Source organism: Festucalex cinctus, chromosome 12 (assembly GCF_051991245.1).
Source record: "Festucalex cinctus isolate MCC-2025b chromosome 12, RoL_Fcin_1.0, whole genome shotgun sequence".
NCBI lineage: Eukaryota > Metazoa > Chordata > Actinopteri > Syngnathiformes > Syngnathidae > Festucalex > Festucalex cinctus.
Window position 1 is genome coordinate 3,657,719 of NC_135422.1, and position 19,344 is coordinate 3,677,062.

Consider the following 19,344-nt stretch of genomic DNA (forward strand, 5'->3'; position numbering starts at 1 on the left):
TTAAAACATCAATACTACATCGCTCTCTAACAGTGTAATTACTGTATAACTTAGCCTAGTGACCGGTGAGTATAGTATATACAATTAAATGAAATCATAGTCTTGTTATCTATATGAAAAAGGCAACCAGGCTGGCAACCAGTTCAGGGTTGGCCTACTGCCCAAAGCCAGCTGAGATAGGCTCCAGCACCCCCTTGTGAGGAATAAGAGGTCAAGAAAATGGATGGATGGATGGATGGATGGATGGATGGATGGATGGATGGATGGATGGATGGATGGATGGATGGATGGATATTTTTACACGTTGCAAAGCCAATTTTTTAGTCTGAGTATAATATTGAAGTAATTCTGGTTTATTTATTTATTTATTTATTTATTTATTTATTTATTTATTTATTTATTTATTTATTTATTTATTCATTCATTCATCCATTCATTTATTTATTTAACCTCATTTATTAATTACCTGACGAATTACATTCAAGCACGAAAGTTTGCTCAGTCCACTGGCGTACTGGCACTTCCCTCAACGACGTGCGCGTGCATTGGCATACGGGCGGCCGTGTGGCGGCGGCAGCGCGTGCACGACCCCGCAGCTCGCGTCACCATGGAAGCGCTCCGTTTGCGACCTGGATACGCCATTTTGCCTCCCGGTGCTTTCTGAGTGTGCGGCTGTGCGAGTATATGCATGTGTGCGTGCGTGCGCGTGTGAATGTATGTGCGTGTAAGTGTGTGTGTTTGTGTGGGCGCCTGTCGGTGAAAATACCTCTGTAGCTTGAGAACACTCCACAACACCAGAACCAAAATGTTCACGCTTGGAGAATAAGCAGCCCGCTCCGCAGCCGGACATGGGAACGCGGACTACGTAACGTAGTCTCGACGAACGCCGTCGAAGTGTGAAAGAACCGCGAGGCACTAAAAGGTTTGTTTTCTTATTGCTTTGCCTTAACTTTGCTAGCTCAAGTCAGCCAGCATTATGTAACCGAGTCGCGAGCTAGCTTAGCACACTGCACGCGATGTTATTATAACACGAGTTTGTGTCTTCTTCACGGTGGCATAAGGGGTTTGGAGAAGTACACCGAAACGACTGTTAACGTTTCAGTGCGTGGGCAGCTGCAGTCGACATTTCTGTCACTTAACGTTGACGTTACATTAGAAGATAATTGTGTACATCGAGGGGGGGGGGGGGTGTTGTTCTGAACCCTGCTGTTTGTGTGGCAAACAGCCACAAGTGGTTGGATGTCCAAGTTATTTAATCATGCTAACGGGAATCAGTGCTGCAAGATTGTTACATCAATGAGTCTGTCTTCATGATGCTTTTTAATTCCACAATTGTTTGTTATTTATTCATTTTATTATGGATGTCTGCCTCACAGTTCTGAGGTTTGGGGTTTGAATCCGGGCTCCAGGCTTTCATGTGTGGAGATGGATGTTGTCCAAAAGCATGCATGCAGTGAAGACTAATTAGCTCACCCGCAACCCTATAACTGGAATAGAAAGTAAATGGCTGGTATGATGTCATATTTCTTGGACACCTTGGTATGATTACCCAATTTGATGACACAAATCCAAATCCCGTGTCATTGCTGATTTCTTTGTTCTCTCCGCAGTTAAGTGGCTTCCCATCATCACCCACTCAGGATGAACAGCAACGGGAGCGAAGAGGAATATAATCATCCTCGCAAGATGGAGATTGATTCGTCTCATGTTTGACCACAATCCGTCAGATCGCCAATAATGATTCTTGGAATAATCTCCCAGGAGTTATACCAGCAACTTCTAGACCCCAAGAATTACCAGAATCGCACAAATGGGGTGGAAGAGCTCAAGCGAATCCTTTCGGAAGTGGACTTGAAATTGGTCCCTTCCGACAGTATTGAAGAGTTCATCAATTTTCTTCCCAGACTTTTGGATGACAGTAATTTTAAAGTATTGTATGGCACCTTACAAGTTTTAAACTTATTTATTCAGAGGTTAGAAGCAAGTATTCACAAATATATCAATCAGATAGTTTTGGTGGCCGTCAAAGCGCTCGGCGACACTCGTACCATCGCCAGAAATGAATACATGAACATGTTTCGTTTGATGATGAAAACGGTAGCCCCGCAACAAGTTTTAGATCTTGTCGTTTGTAACTTGAAACACAAGAATTCCAGAGTCCGCGAGGACGTCCTTAACATCATTATTGCAGCGATGCTCACTCATCCGAGGAAAGACTTCAACATCCCCAAGCTTTGTTTCGAAGTTGCGCCATATCTGGCCGACAGCAAAAGGAAGGTCCGCCACGCTGCCCTTGAGCTGTTTGCAGTTTTTGACTCCTGCCTGGATACAGGGGGAAAACAGCCTCTCACGAAAGCCGTGGACAACGTTGAGCTCAAAGAGGACGCGGAGGGTCTTCTGGCAGCTGTGCAAGCCAGACGCGCGCGACACGTCCTCCCCAAACTTTCACCGGAGGGAGTGGTGGAGTACGGTCTGGTAGTGCCTAAATCAGGGCAGCGCTGCTCGCCACAGGTTAGTTGCTCAGGAGGAGCTGATCTGGACTGGGTGATGAATGGAGGGCGGATTAGCAGTGCAAGGAGTCACCAAGCTGAGCCAGACTATGAGCGACACTATGGCTATGGCAGTTTAGGATCCCTCACTGATGAGCTTCCATTCCAATCCAGGATTGTTAGCGCAGGTAAAGGGAAGAACAAACTACCTTGGGAGATGTCGAGCGATTCAGTGACGGAAAATAACCATCAGTGCCGCTCTCCCGACGGCAAGTGCTCCGAGCAGGTGAGGTCAAACTACTTCTTCTCAGTCCCTTTTCAGCGTACAGGGTTTTTCCTGGCTCAAATTGAGGCTGAGGTGGTATCGCCCTGACTATGACGGGTGACTACCGATACCAGGTATCGGTGCCAATACCAGTCTTCAGTCAATCAGATTTTAGTGGTTTAAAAAAAAATGACACCAGATACATAATTTCAGAACTCACAAGAAAATGGTAGGTTAAAGGTAAAGGCTACAAGATGATCTCCAACCAGCTCAATTTCCTGTGTCGTCAATTTCACATTTTATCTAGAAGGGACCATAGCCAACATCCTTGGACATGGCCACATGGGGACATTTTACGACAAATAGATGAGACTGGCAGTACTACGACAATGAATCTGCTTTGTTATTTCGTGGATGGAATTCCACTACGTAACCACCACCTGCCTTTTCACAAAACCAGCTCTGTCTTTTCACAGGTGACCCTTGACGAGGTTATTCCGCTGTCCAGGAAGTTGAGTCCAGAGACTTACATATCATCCGCATTTAGTAAGTGCCAATCAATCCGTGTCTCACGCTCACATTAATCTGAGGTTGCTTGTCACGGTCTACTTCAGCTGGCACACATTAGAGCCACTTGGAAGTGGATTAGCGTGTTGAGTCAAAGGAGCCACAAGGCTATGTGTTAAGAAAGCCCTGAAAATGACTGTATATCGTTGAAAGGGAACCGGGAAGATGCCCATCATTACTAGACAGCTTGTCAGAAGTAATGAATAATAAAAAAATTATAAAATATAACATTTTTTTTTTTTTTAAAGACTTTTACTTAGCTTTTCCAGCCTTGAGTTGACAGTTTGGGTAATGCCAAGTTTGCTACCAACAGACTGCTCTGCAATAATGTGAATTTTGTTTTATAAAAAAAAAATGTAATTTGTCTGAAGGTTCTGAAGAACCACAGACACCTCAAACATCCAGGAGAAGGATGTTTCCAGCTCGGCTCAGAAGAAGCGGAAGCCTCAACTTGGACCCTGACATCTTTAAAACCACAAACTTCACCGAGTCTGATAGCGGTAAGGCACACTTATGAAAACAATGTTTTATTTGAATTCAAGTGGAACTTCATGCTGACAGTTGACTTCAGTTTTTAAAATCGGTGACCGGGTACAACATTGCATCCACTCTCATAGAAACCATTCACTTATTATTTCCAGTGTCATCTACCTACGCTTGTACAAAGGAACATCTGATGTCAAATAAACTTAAAAAAAAAACAATATAGGTGTTGCAACTTAGTATCTGAAATTATTAGTGGTGCTCCAATCGATCGGCCACCGGTAGTGATCAGCTGACTTTTGTGGAAAAGTATGTGATCGGTTAATGTCGATCAATGCTTTTCATTACTGTTCACAAAAAAAAAAAATAATAATAATTCTGCTCGTACTTTGCAACCAGCCTGTGTGCAGTATCATATGTGTTTGTACATTTTTCTGCACTGTCAATTTGAAATTATGTCCTGTTTCTTTATAACAAAGGAATGAAATTTTTGATTTGTTTTTTAATCTGGTTCATCAATTAATTAAAAAAAAAAATAGTCGACAGGTTAATTGTTTATTAAAATAATAGCTTGTGAGCAGCTCTAAAATATTTGTGTTGCTTAAAGGTAATTGGTAACCTTTGGACAACATGGGAGATTGGGATCATTCTGAATGACTTTGGTCTTGGATTTAATTTCAAATGGAATAAGAAATAAAACAAGTCTTAAATTCTTCAAATTGACTTGCCTTATTCACGTACTAAATTATTGCCAAATTTTTTCGTGTAAGGTCCACATACAGAAAATCCACAAGGGCCACGTTATGTTATGAAGAGAAATTGTGTCAAGTCCTAAAAAAAAATGCACACATAATTTGTTTTTGCATATCTAGAAAAATGCTACTACAGTGTATAAACCAATTTATATGTAACAGTGGCACCTATTTTATTTTTTACGCCACTCCTTTCTTACTTTGACAATCTACAAATGTTTTTTTTTTAAACTGTCAAATGCCATATTTTATCACGGGCCACTGAACAATGGATGCCGGGCCGCAGATGGCCCCGGTGCCGTAGTTTGGTCACCACTGCTTTAGCCCAACTTGAAATGTTCTGGGTGCATGCAGGTACTACCATACTGTTTGAATTGTACTTTTTTTGTTTGAATGTCCTAATGTGTGACCAATGTGTCTTCCAGTGTTGTCCAAAGGACACGTGCTCTCAAAGAACGCCAGTGTTGAGCGCACACTTTCTCTCCCCTGTAACCACACCGCACCAGGCTCCTTTCTGCTGCCTTCCTACCCTCTGGCTGCCCTCCCAGGAGGCGTGCCCACTCCAACACTATCCCGTCGCCATGCCGACTCGTCCCTCTCTATGTCCAACACCTGGCCCAACAAGCGGGAGAACTGCCCTCACCAGCGAGACAGCAGCTCCTGGAGGGACGCAGCAGTCAAAGGCAAGGTTGAGCTTGTCTGCTGAATGTACAATTAGCTGATCTCCATTTTTGTCATAATCGCTTTTCTGCCATCGCCCGCACCAGGGGACCTCTCGAGCAGACGCTCTCCTCGGCCAATCCGTGCCTCCCTAAAGAGTTCTTCGTCGACATCGTCATTCCGCCGAGTCCTGAGCAGCAGCAGGACATCCCTCTCCATCTCACCAGTCATTCCTTCAGGAGAGCAATTTTATAACAACGACCAGAGGCCCAATGCACGCAGCAGCCCACAGAATCAGCATCTCGAGAGGGACCTTCAACTTGAGCCTGTGGGCGCTAACACGGCACAGGACACTGAAGAGGAGGAGCCTGTGGACATGCAGGAGGTAAACAGCCTTTGTATTTACGTCTGGATTCTGTTGATCGATTATGTACACCCAAAGTCTTGAGTAAATAGTTGAGACCGACCGATTAATCGGCCGCCGATTATTATTGGCCTTCAAACATCGGCCAGATCATTTTCCCCTTAAAACGTTATAGAAGAAAACCAAAGTTTCAGACGCTGGGAAAGTACCCTGAATGCACCACTTTGCTTGCGTAGCATTAGTAACTAGCAAGTGTATAGTGTATGTTGCTCTGGTTATTCTGTTGTCGCTAAACTGTTTAATGACACCGCAGTTGGAGGTACCTGTAAAACTAAATACTAGGGGTGTTAAAAAAAATCGATTCGGCGATATATCGCGATACTACATCGCACGATTCTCGAATCGATTAAAAAAAAAAAATCGATTTTTTTTGTTTTTTTTTTGGGTTTTTTTGTTTGTTTTTTTTAAGAGCTCAGAATTGTTCATTCGGTAGTCTTACCGATTCAACGTCTTATCATCATTGCCTTTTTTTTATTTTTTTATTTTTTTTATTTTTTGTGTGTGTGTGTGTGTGTGTGTGAATCGATTTTTAAACTTCCATTTTTAATGGAAAAATATTCAACAAAACGTCTGACTTCGGGTTAGGATTCACACCTTGAGCATGGAAGAATGTTATATGAACGGAACATTAAGCCTTAATATTTTATTTTAATGCTGTTCAAACATGAAACAGATTACAACCTCTATAAGACTGAAATTTCAGATAAATAAATAATACATTTTCATATAAATCTTACACTCTACAAGCTTACTGATTGGTATTTTCTAAATTTGAATGAAAAAAAATCGCAACAATCGACTTATAAATTCGTATCGGGATTAACCGGTATCGAATCGAATCGTGACCTGTGAATCGTGATACGAATCGAATCGTCAGGTAGTAGGCAATTCACACCCCTACTAAATACACAACGTTAAGAATTACATCCACTGTATATTTAAATACAAAACATGTTTCGTTTTTAAAACATTGCTAGCCTGGCGCTAACAGTAAGTTAGCAAATGCTAACAGGAAGTTTTTTGTTTTTTTTTCCTGCCAGTAATCAGTATCTGCATCAGCTTAAAAAAAATCATATCGGTCAGGTCCTAGTAAATATGGACTGTGGACGTGTAATGCATTTTGAAATGTCAGGCGTCCCCCTTTCTGTCAATATCTGGTTTGTTCGCAGATGTTGAACTCGCTGCGTTCGTTGCGCAACAGCGCTGCTAAGAAGAGGGCCAAAGTGAGCCTAAGCAGTCCGGACCCAGACCAGGACAGCCAAGATTCTGCTGTAAGGTTACCCCTTGGTCAAGACCTAATGCTGCATACCTCTCCAATGCTTAGCAGCTCAACCAGCGAGAGTGGGATTTCTAGTTTGAGTCCCAACACCTCCAGCGCCTTTGGCATAAAAAGGTAATCACCTGTTTTTGGGGTTAAGACAAATTGGATCACTTTTGAACTTCACTTGAATACCCAATTTGCAAGTACAAATCATTCAGCGGTCTTGTTTTGTATCGGGGGGGGGTTACTTGTTATTAGCATATTCATTCGATCAGACGCAGAAATGTATGTGGTAGAAAGTAAGAGTACAGAGTAAACAATGACCAAACGTGCAGCTGTGACTTGGCGTCATGTTCTAAAGATGGAAGCTATTTTGACGAGAAGTTTCTCACCATTGCTTGTGTTATGGTACTCGTCTCCAAAGGGATGTGGAGTAAATGAAGCTGTTTTGCATGGCATGGTCTTAAAGAAGGGCACCATGATAATCCTGTTCAATCATTTAAGCAAGTACCATCCAAATGCTGAAGTGGAAAGCATGAAAATGCTAGCGGTGTGTGCACATAGCGTTAGCAGTTTAGCCGCTACTGACTAGCTGTGCAGCCACTGGACCAAAGCAGCAATCAATCATGTCAACTTTTGATGTGCACATTTTGCAAGCAGCAATGACAGTAACAATCTCTTTTTATTACCTCACTTTTTTATTTTACGTTGGTCTACCTTTTGTTGCACTGTTGAGTAAAAATGGTTCAACAATGTTCTCTGTTCATCTTACTAATTTTGTTTTAAAAATGTACTTCATGCGTTGATAAAATGTTGAAGTACTCTAGTTGCTTTAGTTTTCAGTGGATTTTATTTATGTATTTATCTATTTATTGCGATCATTTTCACGTGACAGTTGCGTTCTGTATTCCCACGTCAACCTCTGAAGATATATATTTAAAAAAAAATGATGGCACCAAATATACGACGGTTTAATGGCGCTAAATGAGGAAAACGCTTTTATGCACACCTCGGTCCGAGTTCGCGTTCTAAATTCTAATAATTTCATCTTTCTCGCAACAGTTGACTTCAGTCTTCTTGGCGCAAATCCATTATCATGTGTGGTAAATCAGGCGCAAATGAGCTCCCAGCTGTCAAATTTTGAGGACGTGTTTGCGCTGGTACACGTCTTTCGAGCAATGTCCTTGCGGGTGCACATGTGGAGCAATTTTTGTCGCCGTTAGCGGTCGCAGCGCATTTAGTGGTTTGGCCCTTCCTTGTTATTGTTAGCTAGCATTTAGTGTGCTATGTTAGCTACGGCATTTACGTGCGCGTCGTCTTTGTACATCGAGTCGACGCTTCTCATTTTCGCTGTAGACAACCATAACGACAAAATACGGAAATATGACTAGCGCTAATGACGGCATGTTGACATCGCCGTCCCCGGCGTTTGTCACCATCACGTCATCGACGCCACGGTTCTTGTGGCCTATCGTGGAGGCGCTTTACAAACACTCCCCCTTGAAGCCCGTCTCAAATAGCAAGGTGACGCTCAGAAACCTGCGCTAGAGGTGCAAGTCGACCTTTGTTGGTTCACTTACTACTTGTTAATAATGAAAAGCTAATGAACGCGTTGCCACACTGCAGTCAGTTGGATTTGAGCTAACACTCAAAAACGACAGGTACTGTAGCTGGATCATTTTAGGCACTATTTTATGTTTGTTTTCATCATACATTTGCATTCATCTAGCTCAATTATCAACAGACATTTTTAATTAGATATTTTGTCATACAACCTATTTTATTGTTTGGTGCAACCTTGTTGTAGATACTTGGGACCTGAAAACATTTTCATTACATAACCTTGCTGAATAATCCATACATTTAAGTAGTAGGCCTAATCTTATTTTAGTATTACTGTAATTACAGTAACAAGGTTGCAAATCAATAATGTTGAGTGTCATGATAGTTGTGTTAGCTGTTTTGCTAACTTGTCATGAATACAATTAGAAAGATGAAAATAATAGTACGCTACTGTACCATTTTTGCAAGAATTGCATGTTTCTGTATTTTGTTCATAGATTATTTCAAATTTTGTGGGGGGGCAGAAAATGCGACCTATTTCTGGAATGACCCAGATGTGAATATTTGTTACAACAACTGACTACTGAAGCTTAGTGAACACCTATCCATTGATTTGTTGCATAGGATTTTGGTTTATTTCAGCCAGGTCAACGGAAACTGGTGGCAATTGTGAATTTGTGAGGATCCAAGTTAATGTTTCACACCTGTCAACAGCTCTGGAAGCATGGCCTCCCCAGGAATGAAGCCTCGTATTGCAAGAGTGCCTTCTGCAAACCTGAGGTCTTCTGTGTCTATGGATTTTAGCAGCCTTCCAGGTAGGAGCAGTCTCTAGTATTTTTTTTTAGAGTGATGCTTTATGATTTGCATTATATTTGATGCTGTTTCAAAGGACTCTCTCAGAAGAATAACTTGTCATCTGAGGTGGGCGTTGTTGGGCAGAGAGTCACTTACTCCAATGGAACAGTCCGAGCCGGTGAAGAGACGATAGTACCCTCTCCTCCATTAGTCAAACCATTGTTAGGTGAATCATTCAGAGTTGTAAAGTCTACAAAAGGTGAGCCAATGGAGAAATATAAATGACAGTTTTCAGGGTTGAACTGAGTTTTTTTTTCGTTCAGTAAAGTAAACATTCATACACATACATTTTCTGGGTTTATAAAAACATTTGTTTGAAAAATAGTTTTTATTCTTGTGATCAGAAGCACTGATTTGATTGAATGAATAAATACAATTTTTCGATCAGTCATAAAAGAGAAAAAATATATAACGCGCAGGTCCACACAAAAAAAGAAACATATTTTCATATTTTTGCCTACCCGTTTTCACAATATCAGACCAATCAAAGCGATTAACTCAAATATCACACATAAATGATAATGAAATTAACAAAACAAGATCCAAACATCAATTTACGTTCACCTATTTTTCAATAACTTTACTTTTAAACAAACCTTTAAAACTAAAAATTGTCTGACAGTCTTTCAAGTCTTCATCAAGATGATTCCATACCTTCACACCACTTATAGTAATACGTTGAACTTTTAATTTAGTGCTAGATTTTATTCTGTTAAAATATTGCTGCTTGTCTATATTTTATCTTCAACATATTCACTGTGTGACTCGGGAGCTGTTTATAATACAATTTAAACAAGTGCAATTTCATAAGTCCTCAAATTTCAAAGCTCTTAACTTAGTAAATAACCGATTTGATGGTTCTCTACTATTTGACTTTATCCTTATAGCTCTCTTTTGTAGAATATTGATCTTGTATGTGTGAGATATGCATTCCCCCAGATTTCCAAACAATAGGCACAACCAAAGAAAAATTCAAAATATACAAAGCATGATGATTTAAAAAATAAAAACAAAAAAAACCATTCACCTTATATAATATGGCAATTGATTTTGCTATCTTTGATTTGACATAATCTATATGCATTTTTCATATAGATTATGTCAAAACAAAGATAGCAAAATGTTTGTTGTATGTTTAGGATCTCGAAGCAATGGAATTAGAAATTTGCCATCCACGGACATGCCTGAAGGAGTCATCGGAAGAGGTGGCTGTGCACAATCACTTTTGTTGTTGTTGTTGGTTTGTTTTCAGTACCGTATTTCCATTAATGTTAGATTTGATCATCACAAAGCATAAGCATAATTAATCTGCAAATGTCCCCCTAATGCGTTATAGGCGTGTTTGGCACTGCGGTGTCCTCCTCTCGTTTGGACTTGACCATGTCACTGGAGCAGGGCGATTCAGCGGCCAAACCCGCCGCTGATCCCTTGGGGAGCCTCCCCGTTATCGCTGGTGATCACAGGGGCCGTGACGACTTGTATCCAGACGAGGTGACGTTTGGCACGAGTTTTCAGACGACGACGCGGCATCTGTATTTGTCTGATGTCTATTTCCAATGTATGAGCAGGTGATAAATACGAGGTCCGTCCGGAGTAAGTTGCAGCATTTGGATCAGTTCGAGGACCAGTCCAGTCAAAGGGACAAGATTCGGAACCGTGTCCGACAGATGCTCTCTGACTCACCCAATGAGGAAAATATAAATAATAAAGGTCCGTACAGTTTGACTATGTCAATCAAAATTGAGCATTATTTTTATTTCTCGTCTGTTTTTGACATAATGGTGGTCTGTTTTAGATCTGCATCTGAATGGGAGTACAAACACTTCCTGCATCGAAGACCTCCCTTCGGACGGGTCACCAATAAGCCTCACCAGCTCGGTCAGTCCACCAGGACCTCAGAGCCCCGTCAAGTGCCTCACTCCGCCCCATCAACCGAGCCCTCCCACAGTGCCTCCTAAACCCCAAAACATGTTCCGAATGAGGAGGGCGCCCAGCCTCAGCAGAAGGCGCCCCTCGCTCTCACATAGCTCAGGTCAGTGCGTTACCAACATGCAAAAAAATAAGTCCAAAAAAAAAATCATGACATTAGGTACACCTGCACAATCTGAATCTACTTAGAACTAGGGATTTAACGATGACGGCAATATCGTAATATCGCGATATTAAAACTGCCACAATATCGTTGTCATGTCACGATATTAAAAGCAGCACATTTGTTTACAAAGTCAGATTGATTTCCATTTGTGCAGTTCTAGCATCCTCTGGTGGCTTTTTTTTTTAGTGCAGTTTAATTTTCACAAGGCATGTTTTGGCCCTTCTATGTTTTAAAATCCAATGGTCAGATGTAGGGGAATGTAAAATGTCTGTGAATCGAGTCAGTATGTGGAGGAACTTGATGTGTGCATACATTAGCAAGTAAGTGCCTCAATATTAAGTCTTAGTAGAGATTTAGGTTGTTTATATGTATTGCTGATGTGTACAAAGCAAAATGGTTGTTTTTAGTATGCGCTCATTTTTTTTAATTTTTTTTTTACAATGTTGTGCCCTTTTTTTTATATCGCTAACCTCACCACTATGGGATAATTACCATATTGTGACTTTAATATCATGATATCATATCGTGACGTTACTTAGAACACCACACGTTTGACTGTCTTTGAATGAACAAGCAGCCTTCACTGTTTCTCAGGCAACACGCGAGTAAAGGCCAACTCCTTTATGGCAGAATTTTCATGTGATTCAGCAATTGTAATTAGATGTGGAGGTTTACCTTTTGTTGTGGCCAGTGACTTTGTCTTTGTTGCCGCTTATATATTGGTTTGTAATTATACATGTAAATGCAAGGCTTTAACTGGACTTGGCGGATTTGCTAGACCATAAAAGCTATTGGAGCATGAGGAGATGGTATTTTTCGACTGTCTGTTATTCAACACTGGCTTATTTTGATAACTCATAAAATACATCAGCACTCACACACACTGCTTGTTTTGAGCCAAACGTGTGTTGTCTTGATGGGCCTTTTTAGATGAGCTGTCCTCTGTTTTGGGCCACAAGAAAAATGTCTCTCAGCCTCCAGAGCTGTGTCCCTTTTCCAAACCGGACCTGGCGCTGGTGCAGAGCTTCGACATGCTGAGTTCAACACACTGGTGAGGAACACAGATTCAAAGACAAATTACATCGAGAACTCAAGTTCATGAAGTTACAAAATCATATTAATCGCCATACATCCCATCTGTCGTTGAATATCAATGTTTGTTTCAACAGCAATGCATGCTAATTTGCTGTTACTGTTGTTGTTTTCAGGGAGAAGAAGATTGAAGGTCTTGCATTCCTCCGCTGTCTGGCCCGGTACCACGCTGACACACTCCAGAGCAGGCTTCGTGATGTCTGCTTGTCTCTCATTCAAGAGGTAACAGCATGTACTGTATATCATGTCATGACTATATACACATAAAGTATCACTTCCAAGGTCGAACCAAATCTGTTGATTCGGTTCACAAAAAAATCTAAAATACGGATGTTGTTCGATGCCACTTTTTTCAAAACGTACACTATACAGTGTTCCCTCGTTTATTGCGGGTTCATCTTTTCGCGGCCTCTCTGTTTCACGGATTTTTTACAGAGCGCATTTTGGTTTGTTTATTTATTTATTTATTTTTGGTCTTTGCGCGGCCGTATCTCTCGAAACCTACGGCCGACTAAGGACATATGGGCATCCGCGGATTTGTTTCGACGAGAACTTTCCAACGATGTCTGTCCTGGCACTCCACGACATTGCACTCTGGAGATAGAAAATATATACTGTACTGTATAAGTAAATAAAAAACAAAAACAAAACAAAACGTACTTTTAATGTAAATTAAAAAAATATATATATGATGAATGAAAAACATTTATAATAAAGTAAAAATCATACCAAAACGAACAAACATGTATAATAAATGAAAAAAAAATATATAATTAATGATAATTATTCTTATTATTTTTTTAATTAACGCAGATTTCCATTATTGGGGGTAGTTTTTGGAACGTAAAACGAGGGAACGCTGTATATCCCAGTTAGGCTTTACACGATCAGGATTGACTGAGATTAGATTCACTACAAAAAGGATGATGTTTCATTTTATTTTTCTAATTGAATGAATGAATCTTTACAATGAATTTCACTTTTCTTTTCTTTTTAATTGAGGCACATCTGCTATATAATTAAGCAAAACGCAATGAATCAATTCACATTCTGTTTCAAATTCACAACATTCAGGACAATTTAAAAAAAAAAAATGCAACATTTAGTGGCATTCAACTTTAATTGTTATCCCACAAATATGGAACTGTCCTCATTCAGGTGAAGAACCTCAGGTCATGCGTGTCCCGAACTGCCGTGTGTACACTGGGCGACCTTTACATGCACCTGCAGAAGGCAATGGACCAGGAGCTGGATGGCACCGTTAAAGCCTTGCTGCACAAGGCGGGGGAGAGTAACGCCTTCATTAGGCAGGATGTTGATGTTGCGCTCGGCAGCATGGTGCAGCACTGCACTCCAACCCGTGGCATTCACGCGCTACTCTCTGGAGGACTTGGGTCAGTACGCTGCCAGCACACACAGCAATATGCCCCTCCTCAGAACATTCATGTTTCTTTGTCTGTTAGTCATCTCAATGGACTGGTAAGGAAATGCACCGCCCAACACCTGGCAGATTTGGTGGAAAAGGTCGGAGCCGCTCGCCTCCTTTCTGGAAGTCGAGATCTAGTTGAAAGATTCTTACCTGCAGTCGCCAAGGTGTCACAAGACTCCTCACAGGAAGCAAGGTATGACTTGCGACTTTGAGGTCTGTTTAGCCTCACGTGACCTTGCATCAATATATGTCACAAAAATACTTGTGACCAGTGTTGTTTGGTAACTCGGCGTGTCCCACATTAAACATGGAATAGAGCAGATGTCTGAATCCTGTGTGGCTCCCTGTCGATCGCTTAAAAATAAAAATAAAAAATAAAAATTGTAGAAACTAGTAAATGCGATCCCCATTAGTTTTCACCATGGTGAAAACGATTCTTCCTAGAATCCCTCACGAAAACTACAAATAAAATATTGTTCTTTACAAAATCAGAAACACGATAATCAACGTCATTTACCTAAACATTCCAAACTACATACATAAACATAAACAGAAAAGAGCCTGAAGGTAACATCCTAGAATCACCTAGTTTCACATTTCATCATATAATTGATTTAAGTAGTTATATAACCTCATTCATCATTTCTTTTCCAACTATTGCTTTTTAAAATTTGCTTTTAAAACTTAGCATTTTAACCATAACAAATAGGTAAATTGTCCATGAAATTGCCAAATGTCAGACAAATACATTTTAAAAACGCAGAAAAGAAAACATTCAAAAAGTAACCATAAAATGTCTAAACACAAAAGAAATCCTGAAAATGACCACAAAATTGCTACGAATGTCAGAAAATTAATAGCAAAAACAGCACACAAAAAAAAAGCCATAAAATGTGCAAAAAAGGGCAGAAAATTACCGTACTATATCCATTAATTTATCAAAAATGTCAGAAATTTTACAGAAAAGCATTAAAGTCTAAAAATGTATGACAAAAAATCCAAAAAGTGAAGAGGAACGGTAGAAGAAATTGTATGTCATCATTTTGTGTTTTGGTGCACCTCTAATTAGCTCTTGGGCCCTCATTACATTAGGCTAACACTAACGCACTGTTTAATTCATCACAATCTTCAAATGTTTCACAGCTACAAACAGATTTTTTTTGTGAATTATTTAGTGTAAAATGGCTCTTTTAGCAGTAAAGGTTCTGACACCTAGACTAGAGAGGAAGTGATGGGAGAGATTTTATAGACAACTATTTTTTTTGCCAGAAAATCCATGTGCACGTCTGAAGATGTGAAATTAAATTTTAGATACCATGGCCGCCGAATGCTGCTCTTCCTGTCCTGCCATCCAGACTTTGAGAAGATCCTGGAAAGGACGATCCCTTCCAAAGACCTGCTGACCACCAGAGACACCATCTTAACTCTCAAGACCAAGGTACAACTGTCATGCCTTTAAAACCGCATTGGTGGTTTTTAACTTGAGTAACCCTATTTATTCGGGGGATGTTTCTAGGGGCTTGGCGAGATGCCCCACGACAGCCAATCAGCCAGGGGCAGACGCTCCCTCCCAGGCAGCGGTACAGTCCGAGCCATGTCGCTCACCAGAGAGCCACTCTGCTACCCTGTCAGGTAGCCATGTGTTACTACTAGCTAGTGGTGCAACCGATCATCATTGACATGTCAAAGAAGCGGAAACATATTCAACGTAACACGCTAAGCCTAAATTCAAAATAAAATTTACCAAATACATTGCAAATAGCAAATTTTTATTTTTTTATTTTTTTAGTTTTTTTTTGCAAATAAAGGCAAAGTACCGATAGTATTTTATGGTTGTTTTTTTTTCTTTTTTTTGGAAATGAAGATAAAGTAGTATTTATCTTTTTGTTGTTGTTGTTGTTTTGCTGATCTGAAACACGGTCCGATGTGTGACTCAAATCCGTGATCCTATCCGAATCCATTGCCACCACTACTACTAAGCAGTCCAAAAAAAACCCAAAAAAGATAAATTACACATAAATACACCGTAAAAACAAATGTACTTCTAGCTGACACTCCAAAAGTAATAATAACCAGGCAAAGGATAAACCCGTCCAAAACAATTTACATCAATGAAGATAAAGAGCCATCTTGTTTTGCACCTACAATGTGCGATAAAAGCAAGGCTGACAGCAATATATCACATGACGTGTTGTGTGTCCTTTCCAGAAGGTCCAACAGTAATTACAGCTACAGATCTCAGACGCAGAGTATAGCGGACAAGAATGACATCAAGCACATAACGACCCTGCTGGCCTCCAAGGACTTCCGAGAGCGAATCAAGGGAATGGACCAGCTGGTGGCTGACTGCCAGTGCAAGCCCAACATTGTCATCCATAATATGTTCCCGGTACGGAGAAATGTCAGCGTAAAATGTCCACGAAGAGAGACGTTGACCTCTTTGTTTTGTTTGTTTGTAGGTTTTTGATGCGCTCAAGGCCAGGCTGCAAGAAGCCAACAGCAAAGTCAATCAGTACGCCCTGGAGTCGCTGCAGAAAATCATCCCCTTGATGAGGGACAACTTGTCTCAAGTGGTCAACATACTCGTGCCGGCCATCGTGGACAATCACCTCAACTCCAAAAACAACGCCATCTACTCGGCCGCTATCGGGGCCGTCGACGCTCTTATCGGCAACCTCGGTATGACTATGGAACCCGTTCATGTTTTTGATTTGGGTTCGCCGACTCCGGTTAACACGCGTTTGATCTTATCGGCAGATAACGGTCTCCTCCTGCAGCCGTTCTGCACTAAGGCTCAGTTTTCAAGCGGCAAAGCTAAAGTGGATCTTGTCGAGAAGGTTGCAGGTACATCGGAAACGAGTGTTTGCTACCTGTAGTTTGTTTTTTTTGTTTTTTTAAACTTTTAATTCGTTTTCAGGGTGGTTTGGTTAGTTTTTTTTTTGTTAGTGTTATTTAATGAATGTTTAGTTTTAGTTAGTTTCAGTATTAGTTGTATTTATTTTTCATGTGTATTACTTGTGGGCGGCTCGGTGGTTGAGTGCTTGGAACGTCCGCCTCCCAGTGCTGAGGACGTAAGATCAAGTCCGGGCTTCGGCCTTCCTGGGGGGAGTTTGCATGTTCTCCCCGTGCCCGCGTGGGTCTTTTCCGGGTACTCCGGTCTCCTCCCACATTCCAAAGACATGCTTGAAGGTTAATTGGCCGCTCCGAATTGTCCCTTAGGTGTGCTTGTGTGTGTGGATGGTTGTTTGTCTCTGTGTGCCCTGCGATTACTATAATAACCCTGCCTGGCATATCTCGGGTCAAATTGACCCATTGTTATGTGAATGGGTTAAAAAAAAATAATTCTTTTTTGTTAACACTGAAATGTTACATTGTAAACTTTATTTTATTTTATTTTTTTTTTAAGTAAACGTGTCGTAGCTTAATGAACTCATCTTTATTATTTGTGTCAGGCACTTTGCATAATAGGTCAAATTGACCCAGTAACTCAATTGCATTTCTTGACAAACGTACCAGGAGTGTTTAAATGATTTTTTTTTTTTTACCTGTCCACATTTTCCAGAAAAATGTATGAGCGCTGTACGAAAGCTCTTTTGACCACCTCGTCTTTTTCTCCCGCCAGATCTCGTGATCGAGCTGTACCCTCGCAAGCCCCAAATGGTGGAGCAGAGAGCGCTGACCTTGCTGTGGCACCTCCTGGGCACGTCGAGCCACAGCGGCAGCGCGTACGGACGCGGCGGCGGCGGCAGCGTGCGCTCCGCCACCGCCGACCTGTGCCAAGCTCTCCACGCCCAGATGGGGCCCGGCCTGAGCGAGTGCGCCGCCTCCCAGTCGGCCAACGTCCGCGAAGGCCTGAACGAGATTCTGAGGAACGCGTCCAAAAGATAAAGCGGGCGCTTGAGGAGAACAGAACAGACACAACGCTGATCTTACTTGAAGACAAAGAGATGTTTGACATTTCTTAGTGCCTGCACTTTTATGTGAAGAGGAAAAAGTCCTCCAAAATGAGGAACTTTGACTCTTTTTCTCAGTGATATTTCTTCCTCTGGTACAGATGTTGGCAACATCCTGACATCTCTTTGCACACTGACAAGGTAGCTCGTGATGATGAAGACGAGATCATCACGAACCACAAATCCGAGAGCCATTTACAGAATGTAAAGTTCAAATGCACAAAAAAAAAAAAAAAGGACAGACAGGGATCTGAAAGTTGTATTGTGATGTGTGAGAAAACGTCTTGTGATATTTTCTACGATGGTATATGTTGTTTTGTTTGTTTTTTGCTGAGTCATGAAATGAGATTTAGCGCAAGATGCTTGTGTACAGCGTTTATGTATTTGCACAGTATTCGCTTCTTGTGTAATCATGAGTCATGATGGTTCCGTTAATTTGATCTGTTGTGTAACCTTTTTGAATCTTGTTGATGTGCTGCAGGAGACGTTTGTGTGTTTGCATGATCATTTCTCTGGAACGAGTCGCACCGTTAGTAATAGCTAACTGTTTTATCACAGGCTATTGAAAAAGGAATTTGGGCTTCACTCCCGTTGTTGCCTGGGAAACCGAAAGCACGGATGGAGGATTCACAGTACAGTGCCAGTCTTCAAGTAGCCTTTTAACGCAGGTGTGTCAAACATAAGGCCCGCAAAGGGGTTTAATCCGGCCCACGAGATGATTTTGTAAAGATAAAAAAAATAAAAATACTGTCGGACTAATTAATCAGCCGGCCACAATCAAAATATATAAATTTGTAATTTAACAAGCAGTCCTCAGATGAGCAATGCAACTTGTACAGAGGAATCGTCCTGGATTATTTTACACACAAAACGTAAAAGTTTGTTTTTTTTAAATCATAGACCGACAAACGTGTTAAATACAACACAAATTCAATTACTGGTAACACAAATAGATATGAAAATTACTAGCGTCCTTAGAACGTCATTAACTGCGCCACGCAATGTATTCTGGGAGCAATATATATGCAGAACAGATTTAACGCGTCCAGAACTCAATGTTGCCGCGTTCCATTTGTATTATTTTTTTTGGAACAATATGATTACAGTTGAGGGCAGGCACACAAATAGCGAAAATCTGTGTATAATTGATGGCAATTGTTTTTAAGTTATATACGTTATTTTACCGATGTGGCACACTTGGTAATATATTTTCCTCCACGCGGCCCCTGAGCTAACCTGAGTTTGACACCCCTGTTTTAACGTCTTCTATTGTTATATACTCAACTTGTTTCAAACCCACGACAAAGACAGATTGATATATAAATATATAAAGTGTTTTATTTCTGTAAATCACACTTCCTTCCTGTGCCTTTTTCAACATGCATGCGTAACATCGCTTCACGGTCCTCTTCTGGTTGTACTGTGCCATTTACCTCGGCTACAACATTCAATTGAC

The 19,344-nt window shown here is 40.9% G+C and overlaps 1 protein-coding gene across 6 annotated transcripts; it reads left to right on the plus strand.

Moving 5' to 3' along the window:
* The first annotated feature begins 576 nt into the window (after window positions 1-576).
* Window positions 577-19,241, plus strand: togaram1 (TOG array regulator of axonemal microtubules 1). Of its 6 annotated transcripts, none has more exons than XM_077538245.1 (24): window positions 577-922; window positions 1,377-1,510; window positions 1,611-2,775; window positions 3,231-3,300; window positions 3,693-3,821; window positions 4,982-5,239; window positions 5,324-5,601; window positions 6,810-7,033; window positions 9,179-9,279; window positions 9,354-9,518; window positions 10,459-10,524; window positions 10,656-10,810; window positions 10,888-11,029; window positions 11,115-11,351; window positions 12,345-12,465; window positions 12,623-12,728; window positions 13,665-13,900; window positions 13,970-14,128; window positions 15,247-15,373; window positions 15,452-15,567; window positions 16,147-16,324; window positions 16,395-16,614; window positions 16,693-16,779; window positions 17,558-19,241. In XM_077538245.1, the coding sequence occupies exons 3-24, from the start codon at window positions 1,738-1,740 to the stop codon at window positions 17,821-17,823; spliced, it is 4,479 nt and encodes a 1,492-aa protein (XP_077394371.1). In that variant the 5' UTR covers window positions 577-922; window positions 1,377-1,510; window positions 1,611-1,737; the 3' UTR covers window positions 17,824-19,241. The 6 variants fall into 6 exon arrangements, with proteins under 6 accessions (XP_077394371.1, XP_077394367.1, XP_077394366.1 ...); XM_077538241.1 differs by having other exon boundaries at window positions 578-922; window positions 1,377-1,539; window positions 16,144-16,324; XM_077538240.1 differs by having other exon boundaries at window positions 578-922; window positions 16,144-16,324.
* The last annotated feature ends 103 nt before the right edge of the window (window positions 19,242-19,344 follow it).